General features: G+C 33.2%; 1 protein-coding gene and 3 pseudogenes across 2 annotated transcripts; 2 read left to right on the top strand and 2 right to left on the bottom strand.

The window, feature by feature from the left end:
* Positions 1-1,836: 1,836 nt before the first annotated feature.
* On the bottom strand, positions 1,837-6,511 carry LOC18599155 (uncharacterized). 2 transcript variants are annotated; one of them, XM_018120558.2, is made up of 6 exons: positions 6,268-6,509; positions 6,120-6,170; positions 5,098-5,149; positions 4,965-5,023; positions 4,769-4,814; positions 1,837-2,174 (listed from the first exon to the last, which is right to left on the bottom strand). In XM_018120558.2, exons 1-6 carry the CDS (start codon positions 6,391-6,393, stop codon positions 2,041-2,043), a joined length of 468 nt encoding a protein of 155 aa, XP_017976047.1. In that variant the 5' UTR covers positions 6,394-6,509; the 3' UTR covers positions 1,837-2,040. The 2 variants fall into 2 exon arrangements, with proteins under 2 accessions (XP_017976047.1, XP_017976048.1); XM_018120559.2 differs by lacking the exon at positions 4,965-5,023 and having other exon boundaries at positions 6,268-6,511.
* Positions 6,512-6,971: 460 nt separating this feature from the next.
* LOC18599156 (dirigent protein 22 pseudogene) lies at positions 6,972-7,727 on the top strand (annotated as a pseudogene).
* Positions 7,728-10,042: 2,315 nt separating this feature from the next.
* Positions 10,043-15,714, top strand: LOC108662121 (dirigent protein 22-like; annotated as a pseudogene).
* LOC148762834 (uncharacterized) lies at positions 10,771-15,137 on the bottom strand (annotated as a pseudogene).
* Positions 15,715-26,511: the final 10,797 nt, after the last annotated feature.

Consider the following 26,511-nt stretch of genomic DNA (forward strand, 5'->3'; position numbering starts at 1 on the left):
CTGGAATGCAACATAAAGGGCAATACATAACCAAGTATTGTAATCAAACATCATAATGAATTAACAGAAACCCAGACCTATCTGACATTGCAAGGGCCTCCAACTATCATTAATGAACTTGTTCCAAGGCAAATACCTAACATTAAGTAATCATAATAAAAGCTCAAACCAGCTATAACTATTGCTGATTGTAATAATATCTGAACCAATTAAACACGCACTTGCTTCTACAACAGAAAAAGCCCCACACATATTATTGTAACAATAGGAAATAAGCAGCAAAGAGCTGTGTAAACAGGTTGAATCTGCCTCATCTGAATTTTGACACCTTCCCCTCTTAATTTTATTAAATAGGAAGTGCTTTTAGCCCAGCCTCGTCAAATTTACTGAACTTGGGAAAATAAAGTACACCACTTGCCTTTCCTAGGGCAATGACTAGAACTGCATACTCAATATTTTTTTTGCTCAGCACTTCATACTCATATATGTGTATGCCTAGCAAGATGGGGCCTACAGATCCCTACTTGATTCGCCTCTGCATAAATATTGTCTGTCTAATACCAATGTATTATTTATCTAAAATATTTTCAGCCTCCAGGAACCCCTTTATCTAAAATATAAATAAATCTAAATCTAACACAAGAACAAGACCTAGTAAATTGCCATCACTCTACTCAAAAAGGTTTAAATGCAGGAACACTACAACAAAACTAAGTCCAGACAACTCATTGAATCTGGTCTGATCCACTGCCAAAACCTGTTGCTAGGCAGCAAGGCACAAATAAATTTTTTTTCCCGTTTCTGCATCATTTTTTGTTTTACACCTGATAGAAGTAACTGTAAGTTTTCTGTAAGGACTAGATGCATTTATAAGATGACTACTATGCAAATCAAGCAATAGCTATATCTTACACATTTATTTACTATGCGCCCCTGATAATTCCTATGCTTATCTAAGCATCTTCTGTGCAACCCTGATAAACTTATACCATGCAGCCCAGATAATATAAGCTTTCTTCATGCATCAACTCTGCATTTAAATGTGGCAGTTGCTCTTTGTACCAATGGACAAGGCAACTGGCATCAACACAGACTTCTTCACAGTATGGTTCCCATAGTTCTCAAATTTAATAAATAATGGCACTCTATTCCAAGGCATCCACGTCATAGTAAAAAAATCAACTATATGCTTATAATTTCAACAGAAATTTGTAAGCTTTCGGATTTAGAAAACTTGAGATACAACAATGTTAACATTTTTAGTATCATATCTATATTTTTATGCAGAAAAATCACGACACAAACTCAAAAAATTTTCCTACAATATGATGAAAGTCTTCAACATGGTTAGCAAATTCTAGTGATACAGCCAGCGACAACTGATCCTGACATTGCATTATCAACACAACCCTGAAATTTCCCACCATGAAGGCAACAGAATTGAGTTGTTTATATCAATGACCAATCTAGCCAAACATGAGCTTAAAAATACCCCCCATTAGCCAAGTTTTATGAATTTGCAAAATTACAGCTAATATCAGTATGAGACTCACCCATATCTGATAAACTATGTTTGTTTTTCAGAACAGATTTTCTCAAATCTATCTTAAAACAAATGCCGTCATTGTAGGAATAACATACCACACAAAATGGAAGTGATAGCATCTAGTGAGTTCTTCAATAAGATATCAAGAAAGACTTCTAGATTTTGCTTTGGTCAATGATATGAATACACCAGGTTAATTCCTCAAGATAAGATGTCAGTATGATGTAATTAGGATGTCACCCCTCATCAGTAACCTTGCAAAAAAAATACCCGACAATGCAACCAATATATACCAATAAGAAGATAGTAACACTGTTATATATTAACTTTAAAAGTATACCAAAATGTCACACTTATGGGAAATAGAAGAAAAGAAATTAAAATAAAAACAAAAAGGTAAAATTTTATCCAAAAGTTCTATGCACATAGGTATTATATTGCTCAGAAAACAGATGAAAGTAGATGCTTTATAAGTGCACCAGCAAGAAGTCATCTTAGCCTTGTTGGCTCCGAGTAGTGTAGGTCTTCTCAACATGTCGAGTGAGGAGTGAAATTCCATAATGTGAGGCACTTGAGGCAGCATAATAGGAAGTCACAGTGAGTTGAGCAAACTTTGGAAGTGCATAACCTACAAATTCACATATCAACAGCAAATTACACTCTATATAGGTCACACAAACACAGTGGAAAATCATCAAAAATACATCTAGTTCTCATGATTGGCACTGATCCAGAGTAGTCATTGCTAGTGAAATGCACTTTTAAACCCAGTCTTATGCATAACCTGCCTAGATCATCAAATTGAGTCACTGCAAAAGAAATGTTAAGTCCCTTAACCACAAGACATGAAGCTTGGGCCAAGGAGCCTAGTCCTCTCAGATTTCAAGAGAAAAGAAATAAATATGTAGGTTGGCTCTTTCAGGCAAGAATAAATGAGTTGTCGAAAATCTTAAAGGTAAAAATAGGACAAGGCTAGAAAGGTTCCAGGAAACTGCAAGACACCAGTCACTAAATACTTCAACTGACAACAGAAGCCCACTGCTTCTTCAGCTTTTTAACTAAATGATTAATCCAATGACACAGTGAATTCATAGACAAATATTAACAAACTTACCAAAAATTGCATGTTCTACTTAAGGGCATGCTTGCAAGGGAAGTGTGCTGGTTAAGAGGGGGAGTGCATAGCAGAGCAATGCGTAAAAGAGAAAATGTGATTTACATACTACCAGTCTACTTGAATGATCACCAATTATATAAATTATATGAGAAAGGAATAGAAAGAGCCACATATGAATCTAAACTTTGCCAACTGCACAGGAGTCTGGATATATATTCTATCAATTGACAAATCCTATTTTTCTTGAAAGCCCTGATGGTACTTTTTCTAAATGTCCTTTTGAGTCAGTCTCATAATAATTGGAGTAAACAAGTTATTACTCCATAAACCTAGAAGTGGAAGGGACTGTCCTTTGCCAAATGAAGGGGAAGGGGACTTGCCAGCGCACTGTAGCCTTTAAGATGTACTCTTATAAGTCAACATCACAATTCAAAGCAAAAATTTATTCAGACAGGCAACAAATTCAGTGACAGAAGTAGGCTATGAAGTTATTAGATGCTAATATTTCACAATAAAGTTTTCAAGATGTCAGTACAAAACGGTAGCCTAGATGCCAATGGCCCTATGCAGTAGCATTTTATGAGCACAAGGCACCATATCTGACACATGTATCATGTACTACATTGTTGTTTCCAAAAGTCTGAGACTACTAAAATTTGCTAGAAAAATCAGTCAAATATTAAGCCAAAAATTAATAAGTTCCATAACCTCATATGCTGTTTCCTAAGCAGCATGCACCACGTTAAGGGGAAAAAAAGCAGCTCTTCACCACAAGAAATTTATAGCTAACACATAGCAGCTCTCATCATGAAACAACCCAAATAATGAAGATTGCTAAATCTACCTTACATAGAGAGAGGAAGTCAAAGGACCATAGGTCATTAAAGTACACTGATGATAAATAGAAATTGTTTAGTGACCCTGAAAAATATTGTCATATAACTTCCTTTCTGAACTTTTTACCCTACTTATCATGTCATACAATGTCCAAATTTAAAACTTACCTCCACCTATGGAAAATTTAAAAAATCTAGCTTCATGGTGCAAATGATCGGCATTCAACCTTGAATGGTAACCCAGCCCAGAATCAAGTTAACCACGCAGAAAACATTCAACCAGTAGCTTTAACAAAGGCAAAAACCCACCAAACTTTGTTTGGGGTGGAGCATTATGATTCTCCATTTATGATGAGAATGTTTTAATACTGAACCCTCACTCCATGTGATTCCATCCCTCAAAAGCTTTAATTTCCTCCATTTAGTTATATCATTCATTTTTTCAACCAAAAACCAGTTAATAACTTCAATTCAATAAAAAGATCCCACCATAAGAGACTAAAAAGTTTATTGCAATACACCATTCGTCACCTACTTGCCAATGGTATTCCACTTGATCCCTGATGTGTAGGACAACCAAACACAAGCACCACCTCCACCTCAAAAGTGGAGATAGTTTTTTTAAACAGATATTTACAAATATTTTCTCACTACTAAAAAGATGCAGAGGGAATTGAACTTGCATCTTTTGAGACCCAAAAAAGACTCAAGTTTGACAAGCTGGGAGAATTCTTGTAAAAAATATTTCTAAATATGGTTACTGGAAATGAAAAAATTTTCATCCTCACTATCAAATAAGCTCTTTGAATCAGTTAAATATCTTTGGTTTTTCCTTCTGTTGTTGTCCTTTCCTACTTTGGCAGAAGGCAAAAACATGAGCATGCAACAGATGGAACTCCATAGTGCAATGTCTTTCCTAAATGAGCATGCACAGTAAAACTCTCACATTACCTACAGCAGATAGTGCAATGCAAATTGAACAAACTATATAATCTTACATGTGCAAAGATTCAACAATAGGAACCAACATTCATTAAATTAGAGGACTCCATAAAGAATAAGAGGTCCTCCTTTAGAAACCTCGCTATCACTTTTAATTAAAGGCTGCAGCAGATAGCTGCAAATGATCAAGGTCAAATAAATGTTGGGATACACTAAAAACCAAGTTCAAGTCAAAAAAGAAAGAAGTTTGTACAATTTAGATCAAGCTTTGTTATCCAATATCATCTTATAACTACTTTACATCTAGAGTGAAAGGGCATCTTATACCTCCAAATGCTGCACTGACACCTGAAAACATTAGCAGCAGAGGAATCTGTCAACAAAGAAGAGAATAGTGTTCAATTAAGTTTATGATATACAAATAACAGCACTCTACCAGCTGTGTAAAAGGGGAAAATGTGTTTGAGAATTGTCGCAGATTGAACAGATTGGAAATGAAATTTAGAATATAGAAGAGGCATACCCCAGTTACAAAAGGGAGCCACTTTGGTCCCTTAATGCGATTTTGAAGGAAAGGGATACCTGAAAATAGAAACTCATAAGAGATGTGCATGCAAAAGCTGATATCTTATGAAGACAAAGGAGTCCAATAATACCTGTATTGAAACCATGTACAGCACTAAGCATTCCCCCAATACCAGAGCCAGCCTATATGCAAACAAATACAGATAAGTAAAATTAGCTAAGAAGTAAATGCAATCGACCAAAAAATTAAATAAAATTAGTTTTAGGAAAAGGTAAACAAACCATATGCACACACAACTTGATAATCTACAATCTTTTTGCAAATTAACTAAACAAACAGTCCACGATAAAATGATTTTCTTTTTATGATTATGGTCCACACTATGATGATCTAGAGACTAGAGGCAAGAAGCAGCTTGAATAGACTAGAACGAAAATAACCATATTTTTGCCCACCTCTAAAAATATAGATCTTCGAAAAAGAGACATTGCTACAAATTTCCAATTGATATACGTACTTTGTTATTATGAATAGACTTAAAGGGTTCCACCATAACAAGACCAAAATTATTGATAATGATATCTAGAAGATAGCACTAGAATAATTTGAATACAGAAACATAAATTTTATTTTCAAACCTCAAAAGACATGTCCCAACAAGCATAAGTTCCAACTACTTGCCCCTTTTTTTTTCTTTTGATGCATGTAAAAGCCCAATGTGCTTGAGCTACACAATGGAAGGTAGCCCTCTCACCTCCCATAAACCCCAAACCCACCCACTTCAAGATTGGAACCTGAAACCTCATATATTTAACACTTAAGTTAAATCATTGAAGTTTCCCCTTATCCTCTGTTTTCATAAATTCTGGCTATATTCCTATAAGATATAAAATTTAAAGCATACTAAAAATTTCTAACTAGACTTAGCTTGGCAATAATAGTTCTCGAATCCCAGCTAAAAATTTTACAACTTCCACCAAAGACAAAGAACTAACAACCTTCTAAAGACCCAGAAAGACCAATTACACTGTCAAGCAGACCTAGGCTACAATTAGAACATTGGGTTTTTTTTTTTTTTCCTTTTCAAGTTAAACAGAAAAACAAATACCAAAGAAATGAGGATGATAAAAAGAGTGCGGGAAGGAAACTGACCACGGCAGTTGCGTCATGTAAAACCGAAGTAATGGTCCATTCGGCTTTGTCCTAAAAAAAGGGTAAACAGAAATCAAATTCAAAGCTTTGAGTTATCAAACAAAGAGAAAAAAAAAACAAGAGAAAAAGAGTGAGATGAAGGGTTTACAGAATCAGGGTTTAAGAGAGAGAGACAACGAGGGCAACGAGCGGAACCTAAGCCAGGGTTGATGGTTGGATCATGGTAGAGATTCCCATGTCTTAGTTTTTCCTCGTATACCTCTCTTGTCCCCATGCTTTAAAACTCCTAAATACTCTCTTTTTAGAATCTGGCTTCTGTCCTGTCTTCTGCTCAGAAACACAGAAGAGATGCCTGGGATCCTTGTCTTGTGTTGTGGCGTGAGTTTAATGTTCTGCCAGGAAACTAAAGCCACTTGGATTGTATGCTTTAATTGGATCTCCTTGGCCCAATTTCTTGATCATATGTTCGGCCCAGGTCAACATAAATGATTATTAGGAAATGGGCTGCATGGGTAGACCCAATCAACAGAACCCTAGGCCAGGCAAGTTAGAACGGTCATCTGCATCAGCCGTTTACTTGTATATATCAATAATGGTAGAAAATGGAGTCCACTCAATTTTGCTTAGTGACATGATTGGGTGTGAAGAAAAGCTTCAAGCTTAGCTTGCTCCATTACTTTTCACATAATTCTCTATATATTATTGTACAACTTTCAAAGTTAGGCACAACTAAACCATTTTGTCCAAGTCAATATCGACATTATTATATGGTTTATTTTAGTATACCTAGATATTGGACAGCCCAACCAAACTAATCTCCTTGGAATTTTAAGTATAATTTGCTAGTATAAAATTTGCAAAGTTAGGGGCTTAGAACCAACTTAGATTTGTCTTTGGTAATTCTACACCCTCAATAATGGCGAAGCTCCTCCTACAACACTCCTTCACCATCTCCTTCCTCCTCATAATTCTCTCATTCTTCTCAACCTTCGCCACCATTGAATCCAAGCATTTCTCTAGAAGCCTATCCCCATCATCGTTAGGGCTCAAGCGAGAGAAACTTAGCCATCTCCACTTCTACTTCCATGACATAGTCGCTGCCAAAAACCCTACCGCCATGCGTGTGGCCCAAGCAAACACGACCAGCGCCTCCTCACCATTTGGTGCGGTGGTGATGATCGATGACCCTTTGACGGTCGACCCCGATATCAACTCCAAACCCGTTGGGAAAGCACAAGGGATTTATGCATTAGCATCGCAAAGTGATGCTAGCTTGTTGATGGCGTATAACTTTGCTTTCATGGAAGGGAAGTATAATGGGAGCAATCTCAGCCTACTGGGGCGCAACACGGTGTTTTCACCGGTGAGGGAAATGCCGATCGTTGGTGGGAGCGGCGTTTTCAGGTTGGCTCGTGGATATGCTGAAGCAAGGACGCATACGTTTGATCTCAAGACTGGAAATACGGTTGTGGAATATAATGTCTACGTTTTCCATTATTAAAGGATGAGTTTGTTTCCTCTTTACTTTGTGTTTTTTTTTCTCTTCATCTGCTCTAAGTTTTGCTTTTTTTTGGATAATATTAATGCATGTTAATAAAAGTTACAATCGTTTGTGGCTAGCTAAAATATAATTACTTTCCTTTACCTGAAAGCAAAAACCTAAGTAATTTATTAGTTTATTTAGCTTATATTGGGTTTGGACTCAACCCAAACCTTCTTCCATGTATCACTATTAGACTGTAGATTTTGTATCGCTGCTCAGCCCAATACAGTACGTTATGTGCCCCAATCCAGACAGTATACCCCCAATCTAAACATAACAACATGAATGAATTCAGAACAAATTTTAAAAGATTACAAATTAAAGGAACTAAAATTTTAATTAATGAATGAAAATGAAATGTTACAATTCAAAATGAAATATTTCATTAATTTTGACAAGAATCCAAGTGAACTAAGTTTATTTTAATTTGATTTTAAAAAATATTTAAATCTGTATAATGATTCAATTTCAAGTGATCAATACACAAATGCACCTTAAACTCGTCTGTAAAGCTGGTCATTCCAAGCATACTTTTAAATCAAACCAACTTAATAGTTCTCTTATATAAACATAAATATAAATACAAACAAAAAATCTTTCGTAATGATTGAAAAACATAAATAAAAAAAAATTTCTTTTACATTTGCTTGGAAGTTCAACCTTGATTTTTATTTTTCTCTTTATTATTAGAATTTTTCTTAAAAAACTATTATGCCTCTAAGACATAACAAAATTAAAAGGCATAGTACTAAAAAAAGTCTCTAAACTATTCAAGAAAATTCAAATAAACCATTATTTTTTTATTGCATTTAATCAAATATTTATACTTTTAATTTACGTCAAATAAAATACTTATAATTAATGGTTAACTAATTGTCATTAATCATAATACCACTTGTTATTTCATACTCATATGGCATTGACGTCGCATTGATGTAAACAAATATCATATGACCATATCTAAGTCACTTATTAGTTATAAATTCTTATTTGGTTCAAAAGAAAAGTATGAGACTTGATTGAAAATAATAAAAGTATAAATATTTATTCAAATTTTCCTAAATAATTTATATGTATTTTTAAATATTATAGGATCCTTTTTGTATAAGGGCCTTCATGTATTTATTTTGTAATTCCTTTGTGAGTGCCTTCTTGTGCTCTGTGTTGATAGTCATTTTATAGGGAAGGACTCTTGAGAACTAATGGTTGAGGTTATGTTTACATCTTTGATTTAAGTTCACTTTTTGGGACTAGAAAGAGTTGAGGTTTTTGTTGCTTTCCATTGGAGTTTTTTGTGGCTTTTGTATAGAAAGGGATCTACCCCTATGATTTTCTTACTCAGAGTTTATTTGGCCTAACTTTTTTTAGCTTGAAAGCTATTGAAATTCTTATGAAAAATAATAAATTTTAAATTGAGTTAAAGCTATTTGGTAACCTATTTAGCAAAATAAATTATACACATTCTAATTTTGGTTAAAATTATCAGATATTTATGACATCTTCAATCATCCAATAAATCAAAACGGAATACGTTTGCTTCGAGTTTATATACGATTTCAGATGTTAAATCAAAGAAATCCATACAAAAATAGAATAGCTCTCAAACTTTGTATAGTAATAATAGCATTAGATTTTTGTTGATCGAGCATGCAATTGGATTATTATGCTTCAATTCCTTAAGAAATAAGAGAAAAGAGTAATAATGTATTTACTATTAAAATCCTTTTTAGTGAAGAAAAGATAAAATCTTTAAATAGTACCTGAATCCATATTTGAATTTTAGGTTTTCTTTTCTCTTAATCTTTGTAAGAATAAAAAAATCTCAAATTTTACTATTATGTTGCTGAGTATTATTTTGGTTTTTTTTCTTTTTTTTTTATAGTAATTTCTATAGGAAAAAGTAAAGGAGAGGGATATCGCGATCTGCATTAGAGAAAGGTGATTTGCAGAGAGAGGGGGAGGAAAGAGAGATCGATTGAGAAATATGGGTATTTTCTAAAAAGTTGACATGATTTTGAAAGAAGATAAAATAAAGTTCTTCTCTGGAGCTTTTCTTTGAACTCTTTTTTCTAAATTTTATTCTTTAAACAAAACTTTTTTAAGAGAAACTTATTTTTAAGAGAATCTTAAAATCTTGTTTAACTTCATTTTTGTTTTTAAGAAGTAGATAAATTGAAAAAAGTCCGACCAAACAAGCACTCAATATATATCTACATCTTTTAAAAAAAATATTATGTCCTAATAACAAATAGTAAAAAATATAAAGATATGTTCTTATCTTTGGAAATAAAATATTTATTCACCCATTATAACAATCCAACCATGGCCGCAAGTTCAAATTCCAAAGGGCTCTGCTTCCAAAGGCTCCAATCCAATCACGACCATTATGCTCACAAAGCAAAGCTCCATCTTCTTCCTTGTTCTCTTTGCCATCATCTCTTTCTCAACCATTGCTATCGTTCATCAATCTGATGAGTTTTTCTCAAGATATATATCCCCATTATCAATAGGGTGCAAACGACATAAACTATCCCACCTTTACTTCTATTTCCATGACACAGTGTTTAACAAAAATGCTATTGTTATCCGTATTGCCGAAGCACCCTCAACCAACAGTTCCTCATCGTTCTTCAGAGCTGTGGAGATGTAGAAAATATTCAAGATCTAAGCAAAGAATTAAATTGTTTGATCAAAAAATAAAGAATTATATAAAGGGCTATTTATAATAGCTAACTAAACTTAAACCTACTTGGTGTGCAAGTAAAATAATTATAATAGCTAACTAAACCTAAACCTACTTGATGTGCAAGTAAAGAAAATAATAAATAAGGAAGTATTCTAATCCTAGATTTCCTTGGAGTACAAGCAAAATAAATAGAAAATAAGAAAATATTCTCCCTAAAATATTTCTAAAAATTAATAATTACATCTCATGTTGACACTACTCCTCAAGTTAGAGCATAGATATCAATCATGCCCAACTTGTCAATTATACAATGGAACACTTTCCCTGAAACAACTTTCGTGAGAATATTAGCTGACTGACCTTCAGATTGGACAAATGGGAATTGTATAATTTTTTTGATTGAGGTTGTCCTTGATGAAATGTCAGTCAATTTCAACATGCGTGGTGCGATCATATTGTACAAGATTTTGTGCAATTTCAATAACTGCCTTATTATCACAATAAAGATTCATAGGTTTTGTATATTCAATTCCCAACTCCTTGGGAATACTCATAATCCACAATAATTCACAAACACCGTGAGCCATACCTCGAAATTCAACTTCTGTACTTAATCTTGCCACAACCTTTTGCTTCTTGCTTTTCCAAGTGACAAGATTACCTTCCATGAAAGTAAAATAACCAGATGTGGATCTTCTAGTTTTTTGATCATCTACCTAGTCAGAGTCAGTAAATCCTTCAATGTTAGAGACACAATTTTTTGAGAACAACAAACATTTACTTGGAGCACTTTTCAAGTATCTTAAGATTTGATATATTGCATTCATATGTTCTTCACTTAGTGCATGCATAAACTGACTTACGACACTTATAGCATAAGCTATATCTGGTATTGTGTGTGACAAATAATTAATCTTCCAACCAACCACTGATAACGACCCTTATCTATTAGAACTTGATCTGGAAAAATTTCAAGCTTATGATTCATCTCTATGGGCGTGTCTGCTGGTTTGCAAACAAATATTCTGATTTTGGTTAAGAGATCTAGTACGTATTTCGTTGTGAAAGAAAAATCCCATGTTTCGATCTTACAACCTCAATCCCTAAGAAATATTTAAGTTGCCTTAAATCCTTCATTTCAAATTTACTAGCCAAATATTCTTGTAATGCTTCATTTCGTATGAGTCATCTCCCATCAAGACCATATCATCGACATACATAATTAAAGCAGTTACCTTCCCCTCTTTGTGTTTAATAAATAAAGTGGTCTAAGTTACTTTACTTATAACCAAATGCTTTCATTATAGAAGAAAACCTTATAAACCAAGCTTTAGGTGACTGTTTCAGTCCATATAGTGACTTCTTCAGTTTACAAACTTTCCTTCTACACAAAGAGTTGTGTTTATCTTGGTAGTAACTCCATGTAGATTTTTTTCTCTAGGTTTCCATTAAGGAAAGCATTTTTAACATCAAATTGTTGTAAAGGTCAATATCAATTTACTGCTATAGATATAAGAATGTGAATTGTATTGCTCTTGGCTACTAGTGCAAAAATCTTTTGATAATCCACCCCATACCTCTACGTATACCCCTTTGCAACTAACCTTGCTTTATATTTGTCAATGCTGCCATCTACTTTGAGTTTCACCATAAATACCCATATACATCCAATCGTCTTTTTTCCTTCGGGTAAGGGAACTAGTTCCCAAGTAGCATTCTTTTATAAAGCCTCCATTTCTTTGTTTATCGCCTTGATCCGTTTTGGATATTTTAATGCATCTTACAAACTACTAGTAATAGATACAATGGATGATTGATTAGTAGTGAGTGCATACGATTCAAATAATCTATGGGAGGACACATAGTTGCTAATTGGGTATTTAACCTTGGCTTTAGGATCATGTTTATATTTTTTCTTTGGGATTCCTTTATTTGATCTTTGTGAATATTTAGGAATTATTCTTTCTATAGGAACATGTGTTTCATGGGACTTATTTGATATGGGATTTGAGATTTCATAGGATTCATCAAATATGGGATTTGAGATTACCTCATCAGATATAGGATTTGAGATTACTTGACGGAGAACATTCTGGGTTGATTCTTCAGTTTATGGTGTAAGCATAGGTATAGGCAATTTTGAGGACTCTATAATGGAAGCACTTGATTCACTTGCAGGAAGAACTAACTAACTCTTAATTTCAGGAATACTATCACAACATTGTTGAGCACTTTTCGCAAAACATTCAGTCACTTCCTCTAACTCCATGAACTCCTCTCCTCTACCAACTTGTTGTAATACATTCTCTTCCCTAGAGCTATCCCCTTGAAGAAAAGGTCCAAAGACTCCCCATAAATAATAAGGTTCTAATTCACGAAAAGAAACATTCAAGATTACATGTAATTTATGGGTTTAAGGGTCATAACACCTATACCCTTTCTGAAAATCAGAATAGCCAACAAAACATATCGTTTTGCACATGGATCAAGTTTATTTCGTAAGTTTTTAGGAATGTGAACATATGCAGTGCAACTAAAAACTCATGGTTCAAGATTAGGGAGATGGGGAACTGAAAGTAAAGATCGCATTTTTTGTTGGGGGGTTTGAAAGTTTATTACTCAAGAAGATATTCGGTTAATAACGTAGGTAGTGAATTTTACAACTTTTCCCTAATAAAATTGAGGCATGTTCATGCCAAAGAGAGAGGCACGAACCACTTCCAATATCTGTTTATTCTTCCTCTCTGCCAATCCATTTTGCTATTGATTATATGTACAAGAAGTTTGATGACGAATCCCATGATGGCTCAAAAAATTGTTAAGAGATCCATCATACTCAGTACCATTGTCTGATTGTAAAGCATAAATTTGCTTTTGGTACTAAGTGCCCACCATAGTATAAAAGTTCTAAAATGTTGTGCATACATCACTTTTATTTTGAAATAGAGATACCCAAGTCATTCTATTGCATTCATCAATAAATGTAATAAAGTAACAAGCTTTAGAGATGGAAAGACTTTTTGCAGGACCTCAAACATCAGAGTGAATAACCACAAAAGGTCTGAACTTTTATTCAAACTTGGTGGATAAGAAATACGATGGCTTTTAGCTAGTTCGTAAATATCACAATGAAAATCCAAATCATTCAAACTTGAAAATAAATGTGGTTGTAACTTTCTAAGATAACTGAAAGAAAGATGTCCTAGTCATCGGTGCTATAACCATATAGTTGCTCAAGCCTTGTCTTTACTACTAGTTAGATTCGCTTTGCTGAATTTTGGTCTGCCACTTTCTGTTAACTCTAACTAGTAGAGTTTGCCTCGCCTAACACCATAACCAAGAACCTTCAGAGTCAAAATGTCCTAAAAAATGTAAAATGAGGGCTAAAAGGTTACAATACAATAAAAAATAGAGGTAATTTGGCTAACATACAAAAGATTACATTCAAGGGATGAAACAACAAGAATTGTATCCAATGTAAGAGTATTGGATAATATGACAGATCTCTTTTCGATAACAAGACATGTACTACCATTAGCTGTGGAAATAACAAATTGAGAAGAAAAGAGGATTGATTGTAACTGACTAAAATCCTTAGTCATATGGTTAGATGCACCTATATTAATAATCCAAGTATTATTCTTAGAAGGTGTAAAGAATACCGATGCCTTACCACCCGTACCTGAGTAAGCAATGTTTGCCGTAGGCTTTGATTGTTTTTCTTCCATGGATGTCACCATGGCTTTCCCTGCAATCTTTTTTCTAGGTTTTTTTTTGTGAAGTTTCATCACTCAAGATAGCCAATGATTTCATAACATCGCTGTTTCAAATGATTTGTTTCACCACAATGAGTACATACTAGAATATCAAATTTTTTTGGTTGATTGATTGCCTCGATTCTTCAAGGAGCTAGATGAAAGTCCTTGTCAAGTTTGGTTGGCTAGCATAGCTGTGCTCTCAAGATTCAAACGAGAGCCTTCCATTATCTGTCTTTGTTGATATTCTCTCCTAACATATGCATACATGATTTCCAAATCAAGTTTTGGATCTTTTTGTAAGATTTCTCCATAGATCTGATCAAATTCAAAATCAAGTCCACTTAGAAAAATATGGACTCGAAGCCTAGCCATCGCGGAATGCAATTTGACTACATCTTCAACTGTTCTTTCCTATAACATAATCTTGTGATCAATTTTCTAAAAAATAGCTACAAGTTCATTATAGCTTATTGGTAATGGTTGACTATCTGGTTTGGTAGAGAGATCATTAGTTCAATTAAAAAATACAAGTCTCATCCGTTTCGTCATAGAAGGTTTTTTATACAACTTCCTATATCTCCTTGGCTGTGGGAAGACGAATAAATCGTTGCATTAGTAATGGACTCATTGAATCAATAAGCTAGCTTTTCACTTTGTGATCTTCAGTAATCCATGTTCTAAGATTCGGATCTCCAAGGTGCAGGTTTTTTTGCTTTTTTGGTGAGATATCCAGCTTTGTTGTGAACGTCAATACGCATCTCCATGAGTTTAGACCATAATGAGTAATTTGTCCTATCTAGTGTAATATCGGTAAGAAACATAGAATTGTCTTAGTGGACAATAATTGGTGGTGTTAGGTTACCGGGCACGGTTGGAACCGTGGAATTGCTTGATTCAGTTAAAACACTGGAATTGGTTTCTATTATGTAGTTTCAGATGAATAGAAGAAAGAAAAAAAAAGTGATGATGAGTTTTTAGTACGAGATTCACTTTAAAGAGTTCCTTTCAGATCAGAACTGCTTTGATACCATATAGAAAATATTCAAGATCTAAACAAAGAATTAAATTGCTTGATCAAAAAATAAAGAATTACATAAGGGGCTATTTATAATAGCTAACTAAACCTAAACCTACTTGGTGTGCAAGTAAAAAAAATAGTAAATAAGGAAGTATTCTAACCCTAGATTTTCTTGGAGTACAAGCAAAGTAAAAAGAAAATAGAGAAATATTCTCCTTAAAATATTTTAAAAAATTAATAATTACAACTCATGTTGACAGGAGATTATGGACGACCTTTTGATGATCAAGCCCGATGTCAACTCCAAAATGGTGGGAAGAGCTCAAGGAATATATGCATTTGCATCACAGACTAACTTTAGCTTGTTAATGGTGCTCAACTTCACTTTTGCCTAAGGAAAATATAGGGGTAGCACTTTTAGTGTTTTGGGGCGTAACAAGGTTGTTTCCACCATGAGGGAAATGTTGATTGTGGGTGGGAGCAGTGTTTTTAGGTTGGCTCATGGATATGTTGAAGCAAGGACTCATACGTTTGATCTCAAGACTTGTAATGTTGTTGTGGAATGTAATGTCTATGTTTTCCATTATTGAAGTATGAGTTTGTTTGCTTTTCACTTCGATTTTTTCTTTCGCCTTTTTTTACAGCTCCAAGTTTTGCATTTTCAAGATAATATTTAAGCATTAATAAAAGTTACAATCGTTTGTAGCTAGCTAAAGTACAATTACGTTCATTTTTTGATTAGCTAGAATTTATGATAAGAATTAAGATGTCAAGTTGTGGGCTAAGTCACTCCAAAGATTTTCATATTCAAGGCAAGTTTTATTATAAAGCCACCAAAACCCTTATACACGTTTGTTATGGGGAATAGTTAAATCATTCACTGTTATTCCTTTCACTTTTTTATTCTTTTGTTTGGTTGCATTTTACTATTGGAAATAACGATTCCAGAGAAAAGCTATTCCTCAAAAAAGGACTTAACCATTCCCATTTCTCCCCATTATTAGCCATTCCATGGTTGATAGAACAGAACAAAAACATCATTGGATAAAAACGTCGTTATTTAATAAAAATAATTACAACCCTAGCACTATATAAGGTCTTTTTCTTTTCATTTTCCTCTTTTTCATTTTCTCTCTTATTGATGTTTAATGAAAATAAAAATTAAAAGATTAACAAGTAGAGAAAAATAGTCAAATAATTAAAATAAAATATTATATAACTAATTTAATATAAATTATTTAATAATTTAATAATAAATTATTGATGTTTAATGAAAATAGAAATTAAAAGATTAAGACATGAAAAATACAAATAGAGAAAAATGATTCAAATAATTAAAATTAAAAATCATATAGCTAATTTAAAAATAAATTATTCAATAATTTAATAGTACATAAAAATATTAATAATTTAATAATAAATTGTTAATGTTTAATAAAAATGGAATTTATTTTTATTTTTGATGAAAATAAATTTGATTGTAATAAAGGGTAGTTTTGTCATTTTATTATTTATTCCTTCATTATTTCAAAGTTATTCCAACCAACCAAACATTTGAATAAGTCATAATAGCAATTCTTACTTTATTCTAATCCATTAACCAAACTATATAATAATAATAATAATAATAATTCTATTATATTCCTACATAATAACTATTTTATTCCATTCTATTGCATTTCGCGAACCAAATGTGCTGTTACTTTAGATCTCAATTTTTTATAGGATTCATAATTTAATAATAATATAATTAATTGTATTAAAAATATACAAAAGAAGATAATTAATAAAATATCTATATGTTCTCTCACTTTTTAAATTAAATGCCTAGCAAATATTTATTTTTTGTCACCTCCCACATCTATACTAATTCTCAACTATTTACTTATTTTCCATTACAAATATATAAAAGTCAAAATAATTAATCAAATGACATATTCTCTCACTTCCCTTATGTGCTTAATAAATCTCAATTTTTTATTACGTCACAATTTCCACAATACTATTAATCTCAACTATTTCTCCTATTTTCAATTAATTTAATAATAATATGTATTTAATGATCATTAACAGCTATGTTTTTTCTATATATAAAACCAATCTTTTTTAATTTATAATATAAAAGTTTAGTTATCAATTTTGCACCTTAAAGGCTAGAAGAATTTTTTTTAATTTTAATAAAAAATGCCTTATTTGAATATTTAGCTTTAAACTTTTAAGGTTATTTAGCCATTCCTATTCATATTATAATAAAGGTATAATATTTTAAAAAGTTTTTAAATTATATTAGAAAATTTAAACAAATTTTTAATTTCTATTACACTCAATTAAGTTTTTTATATTTTTATTTTGGATTACTGAAGATTCCATTGGTATGTGACAATACTAATGGAAAATTTCATAAGAAATAGGGTGGTTGGTAATGGGAAATCTATCGGTGACAGAATATTTTGTCAATAATTTACCCACTGAATATTTCATCGATAATTCGATCGGTAATGGGTCCTATTGATCAGCCGATTTGTTGTTGAATGTAAAGTTGAGGTTGCTATAATCTCTCTGGCCACTGTTGGAAGTTATAGTTTAGCTTTTGCAAACCATTACTTCTCAAATATTAAAGCCAAAGCTTAGATTGTTAATTTAAGTTTTAATTTGAGAAAAAAATTTAACTCATACATACCACAGAACTTTCGATTGCAAACTAGTTTATGTCAAGCCCGACCTTATAAAATACTTGCCATGTCATTCATGTGATTGACAATATGCTTGCATACTAGAAAAGCCCCGAAAAATCGTAAAAAATCGGTAGTGTACTTAATAGTGCAACTATGTTGAATTAAGCCTCGAACTAGATCAAATGAAGATTTTAAGGTGAAATTTAAAATTTAAAATCTCCAAAATAACTTAAAATGGTGATTCGGAGTTCGAGAATCGATTTGGAGTCAAATTGGAATTTTCATGATCCGATGGTAAAATAGTCATTTTGCCACCCGAGGTTAAGATGTGAGTGCTGGATGATATTTTTGACTAAGATTGATCATTTGGAGTATAATTTGAGTTTGAGAAGTGAAGAATTTTAATTTTGATGTTTTTATGAGGATAGGGGCAAAATGGTAATTTTGCACCACCCAACACTTGTCCAGCACATGGATCTTACCCACTATTATCATGGATAATTGAGTAAATTTAAGTGGTGGAGAGAGATTGCTTAATGGGTAAGTATGACACATGGACCAATGGAATGGTGACATGTGTCAAGTTTATATCCCTTTATTATTTAGCTTTAAAATTAGCATAAAATCAGCTTATTTCCGTTCATATGGCTAGCCAAAACAAGAAGTGAAGAGGAAAGGAAAGAACACAAACCCTAGGTGGGAAAATTGAAGAAAAAGTGTGGGATTTCAAGGGATTAAGCTAATAAAGGTAAAATTTTGTGATTTTATCTTGTGATTTACACTACCCATGCTTTCTTTTTCATTTTCCATGCTTAGAACTCAAGTTTGCATGATGAACCCATGCTGGCCGAATTTGAGAGGAGAGGTTTTGAGCATTGATTTTGCTAGATTTTAAGCTAATTAAGTGTTTTTGGTTGTTTGGTAATGGAAAGTATGAAAATTTAGCAAGGAATCACTTTGTTCTTCATAAACCCACAAGAGGCCGAAATTTCTAGGGAGGATATTGAGGCTGAAATTGATGATATTTCATGATATTTTGGTGGTATATAATGATTGGTGAGGCTAGAATTTAATGGGAAAATTTGGCATAAAAATCTGAATTTTTACCTAATGTATAAACATGTGCGATTTATGGTTCAGACTGATAAATTAAATCGTATTCACAGTCATTGAGGTATTTTAAGTATAATTGGAGTGTAGAAAGTGAAAGAAATCGATTTGAAGCTAAATTGGACATGTTGGCCAATTAATCGGGTGATAAGACGAATTAGGTCAATATCGGGTTTAGATGGTTTCCTATGCATTTTGCATTCCATATCATGCATTAGTAGTCTAAATTAGTTTAATTTCGATTTAATACCAATGTAGTAAGTTTCTCAATTTTGTACTATGTCAAGGTGGTGAGTCCTTCGATAAAGGCAAGAAAATTGCATCCGAAGACCAGTAGTCAGAGTACTTTGAAAATCCGCACTCTAGACATTATGAGTAAACTTACTGTCATTTTAATTATCTAGGGTGGCTTTTAGATGATTTCATGAATTCTATGAAAAAATCGATTTAAAAAGGTAAATTTTCATGTTTTATGAATAAATGTGTTTCAATGAAATTAATTTATAAATTGTTTTGAAATTAATAATGATTTTGAAAAATAGAGTACACGGAGACTGCCATTTGTTGTAATTTGATTATTTAAATTAATTGGCTTATGATAAATCGGGCATGATTGGCTGGTTGGCAATTGTATTGAAATACGGATTGTTTGTTTGCCTTGAAAGGCTGTGAATTACAAAAATTGCCATATCATGTTATTGAATTTTATTGATCGGTGGGATAATTATTAGCTTACTGCAGTAGGCGGGTTCCGTGGACCAGCCTATGAGAGGGGCACGGAAACCCCATTTATATGTGCTCACCTCAATTGTAGAGGCGCGTAGGGTAGTTCCTGAGGTGATGTTTGAGTTCACTTCATGCCGAACCACCACGTGATGATGAACTCAACCAACATTAAAGAACGACTGTGTTTTTCTCAAACTAAAAAATATGTTTACGTGTGTACGGAATTTTTAACAGCCTTGGCTGTCTCGATAGGATGCCTCGACCAAGGTGTCCCCGAGGATGGATTTATGGTACAAGCCTAGTTTTTATGAGCTTTATAAGCCTCGTTACGTATTTTGAATGAAATGTGTTCTAATGCTGTGACCCAGTTTACGATGATTTTTTTTATCGTCTTCATGTACTCAACTCTAGATGTTTATGATGATGACTGTTTACTCATTGGGATTTTATAATCTCACCACTCTCCTTTCCACCAATTTCAGGCTCAGTATAAGTTGTAGATAGCTGATATCGTAGAAGGCTACAGTTGGCTTTACTTCCTCAAAAACTGTAGGTTTGCAGCCTTCGTTCATTTTTGTCATTTGAGGATCCATATATCACTGTAAATTAAATTTCATACTCTAGTTATTTGTACTACTATATGTAGGAATTTATTCTGCTTTTACGCTGTAAAAATTATTTACGCAGTGTTCTAAAAATATTGTTTTATAAGAAAATATAATATTTTGTTTAATATTTTTATTTTATTCTAACAATCATGATTTCACTTTAAACAAATGTTTTAGACATCTAAATTTATTTTTGATTTTGAAATATGTGTTCTGCACTTATGTACTACATTATTAGTTGGTATCGAAATTTTTGAGAAAAAATGATCGAAATACCCCTGTGAGACAAAAATTAGTTTTTATTATTTTAAGTTGGAAATAGCTTAAAACCTCTTAGAACATGATATTTGGTAACGGTTACTCACAAGGGAAATGAGAAGCTGATATTAAAGCCTTGCGGGGTTTCGGTTGACATTCCGGGTAATGAGTGCCTATCGGGACACCGCGACGGTTGTCATGGGCTTGAGGGGAGTACCGGATCGTGACAGTTTATGTGACCACTCCTTCATCCTACAAAATTTTAATCTATTAGAGGTCGGAAGAATATATCAAATGAATATAATAGTATATAATATTACTTATATAATTAATTACTTAATTACTTATACACTAAACCCTAAATACATTAACACCATAATTTAATAACTCTAAACATTTTTAAAATTAAATAACATTACTGATTTAGTTAACTAATTTATATAACTAAATCTTAAATTTAATTATTTAATTAAATTATACATTAGCAGATTTTAACACAAATATCAATCGACAACAAAATCCAACTCGACAACAAGAATGAAAAGGAAAGGCAATAATGAGCAACCTTGTCTTAACCCTTTACCCATACGGATTTGCCATGAAGGAGACCCATTAACGAGAATAGAGATGGAAGTAGACAAAATGCAAGCATGTATCCAAGCTTTCCATTTATTACCAAAACCCATATTCATCATAATCAAATCAAGGAAGTTTCATTCAACATTTTCAAAAGCCTTTTCAAAGTCAATTTTAAAAAGAGACCCCCCATTCCTTTCTTTTTTAAGAAGGTCAATCAACTCATTACTAATGAGATTGCAATCTACAAGCTACTTTCCCTTAATAAAAACAAATTGGTTTGCTCCGATAATTTCCTCCAAAACTCCTTTCAACCGGTTAGTAAGTGCCTTAACAATAATCTTGTAAAGGTTGCTGACAAGACCAATGGGCCTATAATCATTGATAGTTGAAGGACAAGCTCATTTTAGAATTAAAGTGATGAATGAAGTGTTAAAGCACTTATCCATGGTGGCTGAATTGGAGAAAGCCTTAATATATTTCATAATATCACCCTTGATAAAACTCCACTATTTTTAAAGAAACTAAGATTAAAGCCATCCAATCTCAAGGCTTTATTCCCATCACAACTTGCGACGGCTTCCCATATTTCTGATTCAAAAAAAGGTCTCTTAAGGGAGACAGCAGAGTTGTCAACAAGTTTTTTAAAATGGCAGTTCATGTCTTTGAGCTTGATCTCGGTGCTTATACCATAAAGTGAGGCAAAGTGATCAGCTATGGCATTCCTTAACTCATTAGGATCTTTTATAGTGTTGTCATTTACTACCAGCTTAGTCATTGTATTACCCTCCTCTTTGCTGAGGCAGTCGCATGAAAAAATCTAGTGTTTCTGTCCCCATTATGTATCCAGCTAACTTTAGACTTTTGATGCCAACATCTTTCTTCAATCCTCAAAAGCTTCCACAAATCACCCTTAAGCTTTACAATTTGATTGCTGATTTTAGCATTAGATCTATCACTCTGCAACTCTAACTCAAGGTCATAGATGGTTTACTCCAACTGTTTAACTTTGACATCACCATTTTGAAAAATATTCTTTTGCCATTGTTTAATGCTTCCTTAGTACCTCGTAGTCTGTTCTAAATACCAACCCTCTTACACCCCATGCTTCGTGTGTCATCCAATGTTTTCTTTAAACATATCTTAAAAGCTTGCTTCATCTAACCAATGATTGAAAAGTGAAACGGCGTAGGACCTCATTCCTTACTGTCCATGATGAGCGTAATCGGGTTATGATCCGATAGAGACCTCAAAAGACACTCTTGATAAAGCTAATTTAACTTATCAAGAACACCTGGAGCCACTAAAAATCTATCCAGTCGACTGTAACTAGCCACTTCCCTATTATTACATCAAGTAAATGCTTTTCCATTCATAGACAAATCAATCAACTTGATCTCCGATGTAAAATCAAAAAACTGGCTTACAGCTCTTTCATTGGTGGGTTCCCTTAGCTGTTCCTCTTTACTTAGAACAATGTTCAAATCTCCTCCCAACACTCAAGGAATTTCATAATAGTTTATGAGAGCAGATAATTCCTCCCATAGTGATTATCTTTCGTCATCACAATTTGGGGCATAAATATTTCCAAGCCCCCAAGTATCATTACAGCCACTGATTTTCCCATCATTAAGATGAATCGTTTACCAATAAATAATTTTTCAAGGTAAAGTAATCCTCATCCCAACAACATAACAACCCACCTGCTGAGTCAACAAAATCAAAGGACAACCATTTGACTCGTCTATAACCCCATAATTGTATAACACATCTGTGTTGCATTACGCCCATCTTAGTTTATTGCAACAGAAAATATTTCAATTTATGCCTGAAGATAAGACTCTTAAGAACCCGACATTTCTCTGACCTTCCTATACCGTTAATATTCCTAAAGATATATAGCATTTAAAAAGAAAAACATACAGAGAAAGAAGATAAACCTTAAAAGGTGAAGTCCACACCCCTTATTTGTTGATCACCTTGCATATTAACAAAGGATTCAGTATTTTGATGAGAAAGGCGAAAAAAGAAAACATCATCGAAGCTATTACCATTGGTGAAGAAGAACTTACAATTTCTCACCCCCAATTTGCCGATGATATAGTAATTTTTTGTGAACCCTCTCTTGATAATTTATTTAATGCTAAACATATTTGAGATGTTTCCAAGCAATTTCGAGTCTCAAAATCAACCTTAATAAAAGCTGCTTGTATGGGGTGGGTTTGGAGCAAAAACTGGTTAAGGAATGGGCAGATAGAATCTCTTGCGAGGTTGGACAATCACCAACCACCTATTTGGGACTTCTTCTTAAAATGTGGTAGCCTATTATGGATAAATTTGAAGCTAAACTTTCAACATGGAAAGCTGGTTATTTATTTATGGGAGGTAGACTTACACTTTTAAAATCTGTTTTTGGTAGTCTTCTTATCTTTTTCATGTCTCTTTTTCATATTTCAGTTGGTATAAGAGAAAAACTTGATAAAATTTAAAGGCGATTTCTTTAGGTTGGCTTTGAAACCAAGGAGAAAATACACCTCTTTCATTGGATACTGTTTGTCTTCATAAAGACCTTGGTGGTCTTGGGGTAGTCAATTTGAATATTAAAAATCGAGCTCTTCTCAATTAATGGATTTAAGGTTCAGGAATGAGTTAGGCAACCTATGGATAAGGGTTATAGTAGGAAGAATGGGTTGTCATGCTACGAGTCTTCTCTTTATGGCCAAAAGCTCTAGAATGATTTCGGATATATAACATCACCAAACCTCTCTTTCATCATGATAGCAACATCTAATTCATTCAAAATAGTTTTGGGCTGTTGGTTGGAAATGGGGAAAAAATTAGCTTTTGGCATGCTCAATGGATTGATGAAATTCTTTTAAGGATGGCTTTTCCAAGAATTTATGCCTTGGCTACTAATAAAAATGGAATGATCAACAAATATGGTGAGTGTGATGACAAGTGGCAGTGGTGTATTGAGTTAAGGTGGAGGCTTTTTAGGTGGGAACTTGATGAATGGGAAACACTTCATCTCCTCTTTAGCGAGCAAGTGGTAGGTAGAGATTTTAATGATAAATTGATTTGGAAACATACCCCAAGTGGGTGTTACACAATTAAGTCCTACTTTGATAGTATTTTGGAGATAAGTAATCAAAGTGAACATCACTAGAAGGACCTATAGAGAGGACTTGTCCCACTTAAAGTTGAATCTTTCTGTTGGCTTGCTTTTAAAGGTAAGATTGGTATTCGGGAAATGTTATGGAAAAGATACCTTATTAGAGTTAAGGCCACAAGTTGTCTTCTTCATATAAAGGACTGTGAATCTATTAGTCATCTTTTCTTGTGCTGCATGGAAACTTGGTCTTTGTGGAGTTTATGGGTCAAAGATTGGGGGTTTAATTGGATCATGCATAAAGACCACCTCATTAACTTTCTTACTTGGAACGAGGTAGCCAATCTTATTGAAAATAGAGAAGTTTGGGAAACGGCTTTCCCTGCTATCTTGTGGACCATATGGTTGGATCATAATGATGTTTGCTTTAATGGGAAGCTGTGGGACAGACATCATATTTTTGATTTGGTCAAGCTACATATTGTTTGGTCGATTCATGCTAAATGGTCATGTCTGAATTTATCTATTATGGATCTTGAGAGGTTTCCAAACACTACAGTCATTCCCTCTAAGCCAAGAAAAGTTAAACCAAATTTCATGTGGTAGCCTCTAGCTTGTGGTGCTTTAAAGTTTAATACCAATGGTGCATCGAGCAATAATCCGAGGGAAGCAAGCATTGGAGGCATTTTAAGAGATGAGAACGACCACATTTTAATTCTCTTTTCTTTATCCGTGGGGGTCGTGGATGCTAACTCAGCTGGGGTTAAGGCTATATGGAAAGCCCTTCAAATGTTTGCTGCTTCGAGATGGGCATCCGTCAAAGTTATTTTTCAAAGTGACTCGACTAATGCTATTAAGTGGGTGCCTGCTTCGTGGAATCCAAGATCTATCATTATTCAAATTGAGTACTTCAAGGCTACGATAAATAGTTGGAAAATTGTCAAAATCCCTATGTCAACAAATGATGTTGCAGACTTGTTTACTAAAGCAGTAGTTCAATGCCAAACTTGCTTTCTTTGGATTTTGCTTGAATCCTCCAATGAAGAGTAATCCAGGGTTGCTTGGTGATGTCAGGTTTTGTAGGAACCCATGGTTGATGGGGCAAACAGTTATGTTGTGACGATTGGGGGTTTTTTATGGATGCAAAGTATCCTTTCAATTGAAGTGCACAATGTACAAAGGAGTTCAATTTTTGGGTTTGTATATGCTATGAATGAATGTGCATGCTATACAGGGGTTTTTTGTTGTTTTGTATGGTTGATCCTTTCTGGTGCTTGTTGGGAGTTTGTAAATTTTCATCGGTGATATTATCGACAAATCAGTCGGTAAACTTATCAATATCTTAAGCGACTTGACCACATTACTGACCACACACTCTATTAGGCAACGGTTGGTAAAGTCCAGTAAATCATTACCAATGAAATAAGTCCGTTGAAAATGCTCACACCATCTTACTGTTCATGCGCACCTTTGTTTTATCGATGGAATACTGACGGATCATATTCCATCAACATTTTTCGTTGGTTTTCCATCAGTAATCGGTATTTTTAGCATTTTAGTTTTGTCGATAATCTGTAGGTAATGTTCGGCAAAATTTACCAACAAAAAAATTCTATCGGTAAAACATATTTTTTTTGTTGTGATTCTTATAATTAACGGTTGACTAATTATCATTATTCAAAATATTTTTTATCATTTTTTATATCATGGGATGCTAATGTATAGAGAGAAAATGTCACTTGATCATATTATCATGTTATATCAACATATCACATGATTATCTACTATAACATATTAATATACCACATTAGCAGCACATGACATAAAATAACAAATCACATTTTGACTAACGCATTAGTCAACTATTAGGTATAAGGACTTATATATTAGACTAAAATAAAAATACAAAAACTTTTTTTATAATGAGAAAATAAAAAAACTTGATTGAATGTGCCATAAAAATAATGACTCATCATTTGAATTTTTTTTTGAATAATTCAAAAGATTTTTTAGATATTATACCTATAAGAAACTAGCTTTTCAATAACATTTACAATATTTTTGGAAGGAAATGGAGTGGAGGAAAAATATTGCTTTTTTCTTTTTCTTTTTTTCGTTTTGTAGAAGAGAAATAAGAGGAGAAAAAGAAACTTAATGAATTTACACAATTGTTTTTTCTCTTATAAATATATTCTTTTCAAATTGAGCGGAAAATACTCTTTTCACTTAAATTTATCATTTTATTTACAATTATGCCTATAATCACCTTTTAATTTCCTTCTTTTTTTATTTTTTGTACTAAACACACACACCAAAAAATAAATA

Source organism: Theobroma cacao, chromosome 5 (assembly GCF_053813885.1).
Source record: "Theobroma cacao isolate CCN51 chromosome 5, ASM5381388v1, whole genome shotgun sequence".
NCBI classification, from domain to species: Eukaryota; Viridiplantae; Streptophyta; class Magnoliopsida; order Malvales; family Malvaceae; genus Theobroma; species Theobroma cacao.